The sequence below is a fragment of the Polistes dominula genome, unplaced genomic scaffold, assembly GCF_049000335.1.
Source record: "Polistes dominula isolate Pdom_NZ unplaced genomic scaffold, Pdom_raw_medaka contig_16, whole genome shotgun sequence".
NCBI lineage: Eukaryota > Metazoa > Arthropoda > Insecta > Hymenoptera > Vespidae > Polistes > Polistes dominula.
In genome coordinates, this window is record NW_028301040.1 from 2,582,187 (window position 1) to 2,597,004 (window position 14,818).

The window sequence follows — 14,818 nt, forward strand, 5'->3', positions numbered from 1 at the left end:
TACTTGACAGGAAAAAGAAGAACGAATGATGCAAAAGGATGATGCAAAAGGATGCTGATGCCAAGAAGATTCCTTATTCTCATCCCAATCTTCCTCTCACTTTTGGATTTATGAATGCCGCACGTTGTAAAGGGACCTTAGCCATTTCCTGGTTGTAAAGGGAGATATATGAACCTTATGGGATACCGTACATTAAACCTTCTTCTTGCATACTCTTTGTAATACCAACGCGAAATAGCACGAAGATTCATCGATCGTTCTTTTCATCGATTAAATGCATAACGGTTATGAGTTAATTCGTTTGTTACAAAGGACAAAAATAAGAACAAAAAAGATCATTCAATATTTTTCGTTTTAATGTTCAAATTGTTAATTTAAATAATACTTGTACATAGTCACGAGTTATAACAAAAACTGTTGAGATATGTTCATAATAATACTTGCTTCGTTCACATACCGCAAAACAGTTATTATACTTTGAGAGAGAGAGAGAGAGAGAGAATGTTGGTACAATGTACTACAATGTGGCACGTTGTATACAAGTTTCGAAATAAATTTTCAACCTTGTGACGTCATTGTACGAAACATGCTCTATCTATCTCTCTCTCTCTCTCTCTCTCTCTCTCTCTCTTTCCCTCTAGCTTTTTGGTTTAAAACTAAAATTGCTTGTACGAAGTTACAACGGCTTATACTACCAACAAGCTCAATTCAGGGATATGACTTTAAAATTAATGTAAAACGTTGGAAACACGAATGTATTATTTCGTAAAATGTTTCTTCTTTGTTTTTTGTTTTTTTTTTGGTTCAAAACTAGACGAACGAGATGACATAATAAACGTTAATTCCTTCACGACTGTTACGAAGTAAATGAAAATGAACGAAATTTAACATTTAATGTTTTTACATTTATCCAAACTTTTGGATTTGGTTAATGCGTTTAAATATTTTGGTCTATTTTTAAATAAAAAAAAAAAAAAAATGATTTTATATATAATCTAAGCTTTTGTAAATCTCATTCACTATTCGATCTATATAAAAGAACATAGTTGTTTGTCTATTCAAAAGTAGAACAACACGAGTTTCTTGAAACGATACTGGGTTGACCTAAAAAAAAAAAATAAACAAAAAAAGAAATCTATTGTAATACGTATCTATTGTTTAACAAACAAAAAAAGTATTATTTAATCTTTGTAGAAATGAATCCTTCACACACACACACACACACAAAACAAAAGTACACAGAATTTCTATTAAAAAAAAAAAAAAAAAACATAGAAAGAAAATAATTTCAACAAAATCACTAGCATAGTAAAATTCAAATACCAATTTTACTGTAATATCTAACCGTAATACAGTAAGTTTAAATTTTCCTGTAAAGCATATACTATGGTACCACCTCCTACACATCTAAAAGAGAATTTCGTATCAAGCTTAGAATATTCCCCCCCCCTCTCTCTCTCTTCATAGCAATCACTAAGAAAGACCGAACTTTGGCACTATTCCTGAATGAGCCGATGAAACAGATGCAATTTTGCGCGTAACAGAACGAATCTTGGCAGAGAATGTGCCGAAGAAGAAGAAAAAGAAGAAGAAGAAGAAGAAGAAGAAGAAGAAGAGAAAAGAGGAGAGAAAGATAAAGACCAAAGTGAAAGACAAGAAAAAGAAAAGAAAAGAAAAGAAAAGAGAAGGGAAGGGTGGATAAGTACGGGATATAGGGGTGGGAAAAAAAGGTAGGAAAGGAAAGGGTGCCGACCCAGTTCGAACAGTTTCTATACGTTATCTGCGGCTGTCGTTTCTCGTTCGATTCCCTACGAAATACCCGGCTTTAGTAACAGCTTGCCAACTTACTTATTCCTACTCTAGTCCGAGTTTCTACTCAATACATAAATATACAGTACTTTAAATCACGTGTATAAATGAACTAGTCAATAATTATCACAATATCTCAAAGTATATAACGTAACATTTAACTATTAACTATTACTACAACGTATCAAATATTCTTTCAAAAATGATCAGTTATTATTCAACAAATTCCAAATTTCTTTTACAACCAACCAACCAACCAACCCCTGCTGTTATATCACGAACAATATGTTAAAAAAGAAAACAAACAACACTTTTTCAAAACTGTTCGTTGTTATTTTTGTTAGTTTATTTAATAACGCAAATAATCGATTAAACGGTGATATAAAAAAAAAAAAGGAGAGAGAGAGATTCTCTAATTGAACAAATAAGTACGAGGTACCATGAATTAGTTGATTTTAAATACCACTTTTAGCGGTATTATTCATTTGAACAGTAGAACGAGCAATTGCATGCGCGATTAGTGCCAATCAAGCAATGACTTCGTGTTCTGAATTCACGATCGAATTAATACAAGAAATCAATAGGCACCGCAAAACCGATGCGATTGAGGATGCATTTGAGAACGAGACCACAAATCTAGAAATACCGGTAAACGTGGATTTCGATCAACGTTAAAACGATAAAGAGAACTTTTGCTCTAAGAACTTTCTATCATATGTTTCTACGTTCTAACATCAATAAATTCGATAATATACTATATTGATTCGAACTATATTCATTATTCTCAGAAAGAGAAATTTATTAGTTTTTTGTTGTTGTTGTTATTATTGTTTTGATGTTAAATATAAACGAGTACAGGATAATAATCAATGAAATGTTACTTGACTGTATAACGATGTTGCTTTTAAAGTTGTATTCAAATTGATAGAACGATACCTCTATCTATTACATGCAACCGAATAGTGATGTTAAATTGTTGAAAATGAAAACACTTGGGAGAAACATAGATGTTTACGTATCTACTAGAGCAAACAAGTATAACGAGATAGATAATTAATAGAAATTAACAATTACGAGGTATTGGTAAATTACAAAAAGTTTCTCATTTCATCAAGAATAAATCGATATTACTATTTTGAACGATATTATACGAATGGAGGGAATAAATTCTCGCGAAATTAAGAAATGGGTCGTACGCGATTTCGATGATGAAAAAGAAAAAAAAAAAGAAGAAGAAAAAAGTGAGAAAGAACATTTCTACGGTTGATGTTAGATTTGGACAAGCTGGAAATGCGTTTGGGAGTTACGTTATTCCCAGAAGTAAAAAAGGAAGAAAAAAATATGTATGTATATATATATATATATATATGTATAGCTTTATACACAGGGATATACATGTTTAAAAGAACTGAAACTCGGAAATCAGGCCACGTTAGAGACAGAAGTTGATGGGCAACCCCGTATTTCTACCCTGTCTTCTTATTCTTCACCCTTTAAATCTCAGCGGGGTTGCGCTCGAGGATAACGACGAGTCTCGGCTTAAGTCGTCGCTCGAGAAAACACGGCGATGCACTTAAATTAAGAACACAAGGTTTCTACTCTCTCTCTCTCTCTCTCTCTCTTTCTTTTTCTCTTTTGCGAACGCATTTACAACTGAAAAATAGTCGAGAAAAAGAATATAGAATAGTTTCTTAAGTTTCATTTTTTATTTTTGTTTTTGTTTTTTGTTTTTTTTTTGTCTCCTAGTCCTTCAACCTCTTCCAGCCACCCATCCACCCTGATGTTCTCAAATTATTTCATTCGTTCGTTCAAATTCATCTTTTTCCATGACGTTGTAGATTTATTAGAAATTAATTTGATACTTACGTATATGTACACGATAAATTTGTCTTTTAAAATGAGAACCGATATCATTTCTACATGTGATAACATCAAATACGAGAATTTCATTACGTTGCATTAACGATAATTGCAAACAGAACAAGGGGGACAAGTTTAAAATTGATCAATTTTCCTGTATCGTTTGAACGATTCTAAATTTATTATTAATACCAAAATTATATGGCGTTAATATTGATTGGATTTGACAAATCAAACACGATACGTTTACTTATATTTTCTTTTTGTTTCAAATTTTCTCGTTGTATTGACAAACTCGTTAATTTTTGTTAAAATTCCAAATCAAATTGTACAACATTTAATTAACTAATACTAACAGTTAATTTATGAAAATAATTTTCAATGAATTTTATGAAACACAGGTTATATTAAAAAAAAAAAAAAAAAAATAATAAAAAATTATATTAATGAATCGATGATGAAATAAAAAATTAAAAAAATGATACTAACCGCGATCATGGTGATAATTGCGTGGTTTTTTCCTTTTTTCAAAAGCCTCTTCTTCCACACTTCAAAGGAAGGGGTTGTCGCGTATATATATATATATATATATAATATAATGTATATATATATACACACACGTATCCCGATCCTCAGAGCAATTCAGCAGTTTTCTCTATCAAAGTTGCGCCTCTAAAGCACCTGCTGCAGCGACTTTTTCTCGTAAGCGAACATTCTCCGCTTTTCTCCTTTGCTCTTGGTGCCTTTTTCTTCAACTTCTTCTTCTTCTTCTCGTTGAACGATCGCGAACCGGTCCCCGGGACGACGCGGAGAGGACACGGACGAAGTGTCAAACTTCTTCCTCCACCTCCTTTACCACCACCACCTCCACCACCTACTCCTCCTCCTCCTCCTCCTCCTTCTCTCTTTCTTACAACGATTTCTCTCTCTCTCTCTCTCTCTTTCTCTCGGAATAATTTAACGTATCTAAAATATATATAATTAACAATTATAATATATTATTTATATATTAACACACATATACAAATACTATCGATTGCTTTTATATCGAATTAAAAAAAAAAAAAAAAAAGAGAGAAAACTAACAGCTAAATGTTTTATCTGTTTTTGGTTTTTTTTTATTTTTTATTCTTTATTTTTTATTTCTTTTTTTTTTTTAGACAAATATCGAAGCAAGCCGTTTATCCGTGTATTACAATGAAAACAAAAATTGAATAATGAGAAATAAAGAGAGAGACAGGAGAGAAATAAGTGGATTGATGAAAAAAGAGAGAGAGAGAGTGGGAGAGAGAGAGAGAGAGAGAGAGAGAGAGAGAAAGAAAGAGAGAGAGTGATGGATAACGACAAGAGATGGACTACGAAAAGGGTTAGGTGAATCCGTTTGGGTTAAAAGCTCCGCTTCGGTTCGAGCGCAGTGAAGAACTGAGCGAAGTGCCGGCCGGCCGAGCAGCCAGGTGGGCTTTTCCAAGCGGCTTAACCAATCGCGACTTCTCTCTCCCTCTCCCCCTCTCCCTCTTGCCCTCTCTCTCCCCCCTAGTGATATTCGCCTCTCTCCCTCTCTCTCTCTCCTTTCGATCCTTTCTCTTGCTTCCTCTTTCATCTCCTCCTCATCCTCCTCCTCCTCTACATCCACCTCTACATCCACCTCCACCACCTCCTCCTCGTTCCTCGCCTCGTCGATTCGGATTCCACGAGAACTACACTGCATCCCCCGTTTTTGTGGTACTACGAACACTTTGAACACTTTCCAACCCTTCTTCTTCTTCTTCTTCTTCTTCTTTCTTTTCATCTTTTCTAAGCTTTTCCGCACTTCGACGAACAAGCATTATTTTATTTCTTTTTCTTTTTACTGTTCCTCTTCGAATTTCTCTCTCTCTCTCTCTCTCTCTATCTATCTTTCTTTCTTTCTTTCTTTCTTTCGTTCTTTCTTTCTTTCTTTCGGTCTGTGATCGTTTTCTCGAATCGAAGAGAAAGTTACCTCGATTTCGAATCAAGGAAAAAAAGCAACCCCTTTGGATTTTGCTCCAACGTGTACACCAATCGAAGATACGTTTCTTCTACCTTTTAAAAGGTACCTTTATACTTGACGTTTTTTATCGAACGATTATCGATTTGAATGAATTGAAGTTTATACGACGAAATTCCCTCTCTCTCTCTTGAATTTTGTTTTTAACATGTTCGTCGTTTTTAAATTATTTCAATTTCATAATAAATATCTTGTTTATCTTTAAAATGACCAATACTTATTATCAGTTCAAAATGATTCTGTTAAATACACACGGCTGGGTTAATGATCGTGTCAAAAGACTTCATTATAAAAATGAATGGGACAAATGTTAAAGACATGGTCGTGTTAAAAAAAAAAAATCATTCTGATTTTTTCGTGTTTTACTTTTTTTTCTTCTTCTTCTTCTTCTTTTATCTACGTTTGTGTGTGTGTGTGTGGCGATCTTTTACATGAGAAATACTAAGTGAGAAAAAATGTAAATATATTCGAACGAGTCAATGGGAACATCGCCGTCGTATGTCTGTATCTCTGTCTGTCCGTTTGTTTGTACTATTTATCTTCGAAATTTTTGGGCGCCTTTAAGCGTGAACATTTTCAAGATATTTCTTGAAGTTACACGCTTGTCCCCAAATTTTATTCAAACGCGCGCTTTATATTTCATTTTTTATTTTTTATTTTTTTTTTTTTTTTTGTATTTTTCTACCAGTTACTCAATTATTTTTCTTCAACCGTATCATTCTATTCTTCTCGTTCAACTTTCTCTCTTTTTCTTTGATTCGTTTATAAATGAAATATCTACCTAGCAAAAGCGTCATTTTATCTTCGTGATAACAGAAAAAGAAAGGGAAAGAAAAATATGAGAGAAAGAGAAGAATATCAATTTAATTTGTCCGGCATTACGGACGAAATTAAAAAAAGATTACGAAAAGAGCCGAGACTTTCGTATGAAATTGCGTTACCCTTTCTTTATTATTATTATTATTATTATTATTATTATTATTATTATTATTATTATTATTATTATTATTATTATTGTTGTTATTATTATTATTATTATTTGTCGTTGCAAACTCAAATACCATTTTCAGCGTTTCTTTATTCCTATCTCGCAAATATGATTTACATTTATACCTTTTCCTAGTATCGTTTTTCTCTACGAGGGAGAAAAAAACATGGAAAAAGAAAAAGAAAATCTGATGAGTTTTCATCGAAAATAAATGAATACTTTTTTTTTCTTTTACGGATAAAATCAAATTAACAAATACTACATTTGAACTTGTGTAATGCGTTAAGAGGTTTACGAAAACTATCTTATTATTATCTGTTAAAAAAAAAAAAAAAAAAAAGATTGATTTAAAATAACTCGTTAGAATGAACTATCGAATTTCATTCAGCAATTTAATATTAAATTATTACTACGGGTGTTTTGTTCATTATTTTTTAATGACTTACAAACATTGTTTGAACGAAGGATTGAATAGAAGGGAGGAATTAATATTTACGTATATTTCATTAGGTAATTAAACACCAACATATGTTTTTAAGAATATCAAAATCTTTAATGAATCAAATTGGCTCAGTCCGTAAATCTAGTATTAATTGAAAACAATATGAAAATAAAATCAAATTCAAATCAAATCAGAATGAAATTGAGGGAAATGAAAGATGACAAGCTAGGAAGAAAACAAAGCTTAGAATGGTATCTACGTCTACTACTACGTGTAGAAGTCAAGTTGTTGGCATCGAACGAGACGTGATCGAGGCCTCACTTTCGAAGTTGCCTGCAGTACTCGGTCAGTCAGTTGGATTATGGCTTGGTCGCTTTCCTAACGACGAACGGGCCATGCTTTTACCAACGAGACGATGCTTTTACACGCGCGTGACGTGCCGTTTTCATTGACGTATTACAGGTAGGTATACGCGATAAGTCAAAGAGAAATAAAGAGAACGGGAATGAGGTAGTATAGTCTGCTTTGCTAGCGATATAGAAACGATCGAATCAATAGGAAAAGCTATGTTCGTTCCTTCCTCCTTTCCTCCCTTCCTTCCTTCCTTCCTTACTTACTTCCTTCGAAAAGGGATAACTTATTGAGAAAGTACCAGAGAAACGCAAACTTTACCTTCTCTAGAAACTTCAATCATTCGGCTCACCGATCCAGATATATTTCACTGTCATTTACTTTATATCCTCTTTCAACTACTCACCTCCAACCTTCCTCCCCTTTTAACGACCCTCGGAGTTCTTCTAATTTTCTAAAAAGATCCCGCGAGATATTCCCCCTTCCTTCTACTCCCTAACCTTCATCGATCTTACATTAGATACTTACGTATCTACACGAATTAAATTCCACTCACTTGATTTCTTTTGGAAAAAATTATTTTCTCGTTATCACATCTATAAACTAAATCACACACATACATAAACAACGAGATATTAAATATTATTATATACGCAAATGAGATATTAACTAACGTTAAAGCTTCATGTTTAACGCGAGCGCGAAAGAGAAAATAAAAATCAACGTAATCTTTTTCTTCTTCTGCGAGGTGAAACGGAAGTTGTGGGTATACCTCGAAACGTGCCGAGGCTGCGTGCCGATTTTACTTTCGTACGGTGGTATTATTGCGGTGACGACGGGCATCATTTAAACGATCGAATTCCATCCTCGTGCCTTCACGAATATTCCTCCTGTCTACGATGTACATTTACACCAACAGTACCAACACTACATGTTATTCCTTTCTTATCAAGGAATCCTTCAATTCCTAAATTAATCGAATATTGTCAGATTATTCGAAAGATACTAATACTAAATTTATTTTTTAATTGTTTATATATAATGTTCAATATAATTTCAATTAAATGAAATCCTTCTATAATATTATCATCGTTATTTCTTGTTTGCATAATAAGATATACACAGAAAAATATCGATACAAGACGAATTAAAATATGTGAATCACGTTCATGGGTCATCGAACTTTTTCAAAGTCGTCGTCGTAGTCAGACACTTTTTAACCAACAGACTCTCGTCAAAATCTTTCTCTCGTGCATTATCTGGTATACCAGTATACCTACAATGATTCGTGTTCTCTTATTTTCGTTCATTTCAACTTTCAAACCAAAGCCGCTTCTTCCAAAGCGTTGTATATCATCACTCGTTCAAAGGGACATCAAGAATCGGGGAGGTATGCTTTGAATGAAAGAACTCCTCATGATGAGAGAATCAAGGGTAGAAAAGTAAAGAGAAAAGAGAGGTACGGGGAAAGAGAAGGGAAATAGAATCGATCTCGACCGCAAATCTCACGCGAGATGCATTTAGAGAACCAACATCGTCGAATCAATTTTCTAACAAATCGAAAGAGAGGAATACGATTTACCTCATCGGTGTTGTGGCACCGATCTTTCACTAAGGAAAATCTAAAACACTTCCTGGAGAATTCCTGACACTCCAAGTGGGTCGTATATCGGAAGAAACGAAAGTTCAAATGCGAGTATCGTACGTGTTACGAATCGATTGTTATCGGCATTGACGATTGTGTGTTCCTTGGTGAAACGAAAGGAAAGTTTAAACTCTTTAAATACATTACGATTAATTGTCGATGAACTCACGTGATAAACCTATAATGATTAACGCCAAATTTTCTATCTATAATTTGACGTTGAAAATAATTATGTTTAATTAATTGTAGAAAGACAGCACAAAAAAGAAATTGAGTTATAATATTAAAAAAAAAAAAAAAAGAAAAAAATTAAAAAAATATTGCCAAGTGAATTATTATGATAGATCAATTCGCGTATGGAAATAAAGTTGAATTCATTTTTCATAAATCTCGAATGGGAACGAGCACGTGGCCGACTTTGACAGTTGTCGAGTCAGTATTCTTTTCAATTCCGACTAGTAAACATCGCAAATCTCTCTCTCGCTCATTCTATGCATTTAATACAATAAATTATTTTTATTATTATTATTATTATTTGATATTTAATTAAACAATATTGTATTTGCTAAAGAATAATATTATTTACAGTACCTTAAATGTAGAATAACTTCTATTATCCAATGATGTAAGGTAATGTGCATGTGGAAGTCTTCCATGTATTCGAACCATTAAACGTATCAGCAGATATGTAAATGAAAATAATTTATATAGAGAAATATATGATAATTTATGGTACGTGCCTGTATGTAATTATTAAATATATAGTTATTATTTTAATAATAAAAAAAAAATATTTAATTATAAATAATTATAATAATAATTATGTTTTTGTTCAAGCATAAATTTCCATTCTTGAATATTCTCAGCTCATCCATCATCGGACTATTAATTAGGTCGGACGTGGATGAATTTATAATGTTACGTGCTAGAACAAAAAACTGTTCAATTTAATTTTATGTAGAAAAAAAATTTTTTTTTTTCTGATAGGTATATAATACTTGATATGCAAACGTTTTTCTTGCATTAATTAAAAAAAAAAAAAACATTAAAATAATTACATTAAATAGCGTGTAAAATTGGAATTACATCATTTACTTGTAAATTTTCGAAAACAGTAAAATTCGAAAAGTGATGAGAAGACTTTTTACTTAAAGTTTATTTAAAAATAAAAAAATAAAAAGGAATATATAATAAAATAAAATGAAATTAAGAGGAGAGAAATAGAGAACAAACTCAACCGCCCGGGCACACCTCTATTAGGCTTCCACTTACCCCCTCTGCACTTTCTCCGATCATTTGTTTTCCGAAAACGTATGTAGCCATATATCCAACGACATACTTTTTACAAAGGCTTGTTTTATGAAGCAAATAATTACGACTCACGTATCTCCTCAATACGATAACCCTGTAATTTGTATTGAGCAACATGATTAACTTTTTTACAACTATAGTGCCAACCTTACAATGATATTTTCTTATTTCTTTAACTACTACCTTCACATTTTAACACCATACTTTGTAATTATTATACTCTTTATACTTAATCATTATTACATATTTAACCCAACACCCCATATTATTATTATTATTATTATTATTATTATTATTATATATAGTATAAATTTTTGTACAAATTACGCCAAAAATAACAAAAAGACAAATTGCGAATATATCAATGAGTAATAGACAAATTTCTAAATTAAAATAAAACAATCAATTATATATTTAATTAATTCAACTAATCATTCCACGAACGAGCATCCAACTAAAATCACTTAACAGAAGTCCCTTTCACCGGACACTTTGACGAGTTTAATCTCGTATTCAGAAAATACAAGCGTGTAACGGTTAATCGAAGGCCAACTAATTCGCGATTATCTCAATCTTTGAAAATAAACGTTAGGGAATATTAATTTATCGACTTGTTCATTGATCGTTAAAAAAAAAAAAACTTTGAACAATTTTTTACTTCAGCTGAAAATAAATTCTTATTTTTCTTATTACTATTAACTATTTTCTCCATTCATTTATATCCAATAAAATTTCCTAGTTTACTCCTTATAATTCGAAACTTCAAAGGAGAACTTCATTTTTCTAAAAATTTAATTCAACTTATTTTTTAAATGACATATCATTGTTAATAACTCAATTTTACTATCCAAAATGTGTTGAAACAAAATAATATTGTCATTATAAGAATAATAAATTAAAGTTATTATGATAATTTTACAATGTTAACATGCTTGGTGAGTCATGATAAATAAAAAACATTGTAAAACAAAACAGTAATAAATAATTGCACTTATTATTCAAATTGTTCTTTAAACAAATATTAAATATTATTAAAACATCGGTATAAGTGTAGGAGGAAAATAAACATTGGATTGACAACACAAGGAAATTTGCAGTAGCGAATGGAGGAAGTAATTTTTGTATATGATGCTTAAGAGAGATTTATTGAAATTGAACGTTTTCTAATATATCGTTGGATTTCAAATGATCAACCCACTCTCGTATTATGCATAATCGAAAATACTTATTTCGGTTCATATAGCGAAATATATATATATAATAAATATATATATTCTCTGTGTGTATATATTTATATGCTTCAAATTTAAATAAATATTTGACAATATAATTAACATCGTTATAGAAGATTAATTTATACAACATTGCGTAATGTTTTTTTTTTTTTTTTTTTTACATATTAATTACAGTGTTTGCATTGTTTCATAAAAGATATAGGAAGATCAAACTTTCCAGTATACCAGTAATATTCTCTTTTAAGTTTTTACATTTAGAAAATTAATTATATTGTATATAAAATATAATCACAATTTTTAAAAGGACAGTTTTCAACGATTATTACATATACATATGTAGAGATGTTATAGTAGAGATTAAAATTCTATAAATAAAATATATAAGTATATTCGCATTAATCTATTAGGAATAATATGGAAATTTGTAGACGCAATTAAATCGGTTCTAAAATATTAAAAATTTTAAAAGTTCTTCTTAACGAAAACGAAAATATATATATATTAAAATAAATCATACCTCGTTCTATTTAATCAGGAAAAATAAAAAATCACAGATATGTTTCATTTCGTGTAAAATTAAAACTAAAGCATTTCATTTTCCTTCGAGAAATACTTTTAACTATATAAATAATTAAAATTATTATAAAACACCGAGCACAAAAATTGTGCAATTATACAAATATGTTTTCAATATTACTGATAAGATTATTATTGTTTTTCTTTTTTGTGTGTGTGCTATTATCATATAATTGAGATTGTTTTAAGTACATATTGAAATAGTAAGTAGTTATTAAGTAGTAAATTAACTAAATTCCCGCAAAATACATTGCAAGAAATAATTGTACTGTGAAGGCAATTTGTTATGTCTATTAAGATATATACCAGATATGTTGTTTATCCTGTCTCCAATATTAATCTTAAAATATTTTAATAAATAAATCAATCAATTAAAAAATATATCGTTTTAAAATTTAAAACATATTTTTGACTCAACAAAAATAAACTCAAGTAAAAAATTATGTTTTAACTAATACTACGATACCACCTAAATAAGATTGTAAAAAATCGGAATAAAATTGTGCTTAAATATTATTGGAAATATAATCATGGAGTAAAAAGATATTCAAGATAATTTGATCCCATGTCTTCGTCCTGTAGCACCAAATTGACACGTATAATTTAGAACCATGATGTGATGATATACATATCTTATTTCGTTAACGAGAATGATGAAGTCAAGCCATTTGCCTTTATACAATTGCTGAATTGATATAATATTTCATTATAATGTCGATGCTTCTTTATCAGGAATATTTCTAAGACCATTTGTTTCCCAATAATAAACCGGAGGTCCAGGAGTAAAGCAATATTTCATGTCCAATGGATCATCATTCTCAACATAGTACATCAAATAAAAATTACACATTTCGTCTTCGTTTGTAGAGCCAATATTAGTCCAAGTATTGCGTGTACTTTGCATGGTGCAACGAGCTGCAACTCTATCATTCATGGTAATCGAAACATTATTGCTTACAGGATAGAACATCTGTGGCGTAAGAGGATCTCTTTTACCAAGTTCTGTCCATTTCCAATTGGGTTTTATAACATACCCAGAAATGATTCTACCCAAGGAATGACTATGCGTTCTATATGCTATAGGATATATAGTCTTATTTTCTTTAATAATACAAGCGGATTCCATATATTCCACACTTCTGGGTGGTATAACACCTGCAGTTCCCAAGAGAAGTACACCGGCTAATTTATTTAGTGGACGCAATGTGTAATGTAGAAATACTCCTGAATCATCGGTACTACCATCTTTAAACCGATCAATATGTGCGTAATGTACTTGAAGAACAATATATTTGATTGGTGAATCACCTCCAACTTTAAAACCAACACCTTCTGGTAAATTCAAACGAGGTGCATCTCTAGCCCAAGCATACAGGATCTATATTATATACAAAAATTACTTTTTATATTGATACTTTCTTTTTTTAATTGTAGACATTGAAAATTTATAAGTCATGTTTTACTTACTTGAGATCCTTCACTGCAAGGAACAGCTGTTTCATGTTGGCCATTAAGAGATTGTGCCATCTCACCGCAATCCCATACAGTCTTGGTACTTCCAGGTTTTGTACATCCATACAAGAGCATATGGTGAGCTGTTTCCATAGTAGCATTTGGCTCAAAGCCAACGATATAATAACTCCTACTTGGATCTACTTTTATCGGAGTGCATAAGTATAATTCCGGCTATAAATTATGAATATAAATTATTATCAATCATTAATATGTAGCAATGAAATACTTCTTATCACGTAGTTACATTTTTTACAATAAATCAAAGATAAGGAAATTATATAAAAATTATTATAAAATTTTCATATGTTTCAAAATAAAAAAGACCATAATTTTCTATCACAATATAATATTAATAATCATATTCAATTGTAGAAACGTATTGTCAAGGTCTTAAAAATGCTATATAAATGTTCATAAAAAGATATAAAAATGTTCTTACCACATTCGGACTAACATTCGGCATCAATAAAGAATATTTTTTCACGTTAGAACAATCGATGGACTTAAAAACGATGCCAAATAAAATAAAGAAAATAAATAATCCCTTTTCTTTCATTTTTCTATTACTATTAACGCGATTTTAATAAATAATAAATTTAATTAAAAAATCATTTACTTCAGTTCACCCGCGTTATGTCAAACTCAATAGGTCAATACAACTACAGTTTACATATACACGTAGGACGCGCGTAGGCGTTATATACGTAAAAGTATAGACGTGGTACAGTTATCACTGAATCGATGTAGCGGTATGTGTCTAGCGTGGTACACTAGCGCCACTTTTCCCTATACGGGAACCACACCAGTTAAGTTCTAGAATAATATAATTTTCAAAAGATATCAGTCTTATATATGGCGTTCAAGATTATACTTGTTTTTTACAATAAATTTTAATAATAAATTTTATATTTTCTCGTTAGTAAATTCAGAAAGTGGATATAAACTTTCCAGATAGCCTTTATCCACCATCTTAGTTCCCCACAATCGATTTTAAACATAGCGCCATCTTGAAAAGAGCGCCAAAACACACGACATTATGAAATGAAAATAATATATATAT

The 14,818-nt window shown here is 30.9% G+C and overlaps 2 protein-coding genes across 3 annotated transcripts in view; both read right to left on the reverse strand.

Annotated features, from left to right (window-relative positions):
* LOC107064893 (uncharacterized) overlaps window positions 1-5,099 on the reverse strand; it is a 38,978-nt gene extending 33,879 nt beyond the window's left edge. Inside the window, exons 1-2 of one of the 2 annotated variants that reach the window (XM_089174580.1) lie at window positions 4,756-5,099; window positions 4,159-4,635 (exon numbers count right to left, since the gene is read on the reverse strand). In XM_089174580.1, the coding sequence (XP_089030706.1) occupies window positions 4,159-4,167 (9 nt within the window). In that variant the 5' untranslated portion in view covers window positions 4,168-4,635; window positions 4,756-5,099. Of the gene's footprint in view, window positions 1-4,158 lie in introns of both variants that reach the window. The other variant, XM_015318076.2, reaches the window with a different exon arrangement.
* A 6,449-nt stretch (window positions 5,100-11,548) lies between these two features.
* Window positions 11,549-14,457, reverse strand: Phm (Peptidylglycine-alpha-hydroxylating monooxygenase). The gene is made up of 3 exons (XM_015318114.2): window positions 14,198-14,457; window positions 13,711-13,929; window positions 11,549-13,621 (listed from the first exon to the last, which is right to left on the reverse strand). Exons 1-3 carry the CDS (start codon window positions 14,312-14,314, stop codon window positions 12,950-12,952), a joined length of 1,008 nt encoding a protein of 335 aa, XP_015173600.1. The 5' UTR covers window positions 14,315-14,457; the 3' UTR covers window positions 11,549-12,949.
* Between the last annotated feature and the right edge of the window lie 361 nt (window positions 14,458-14,818).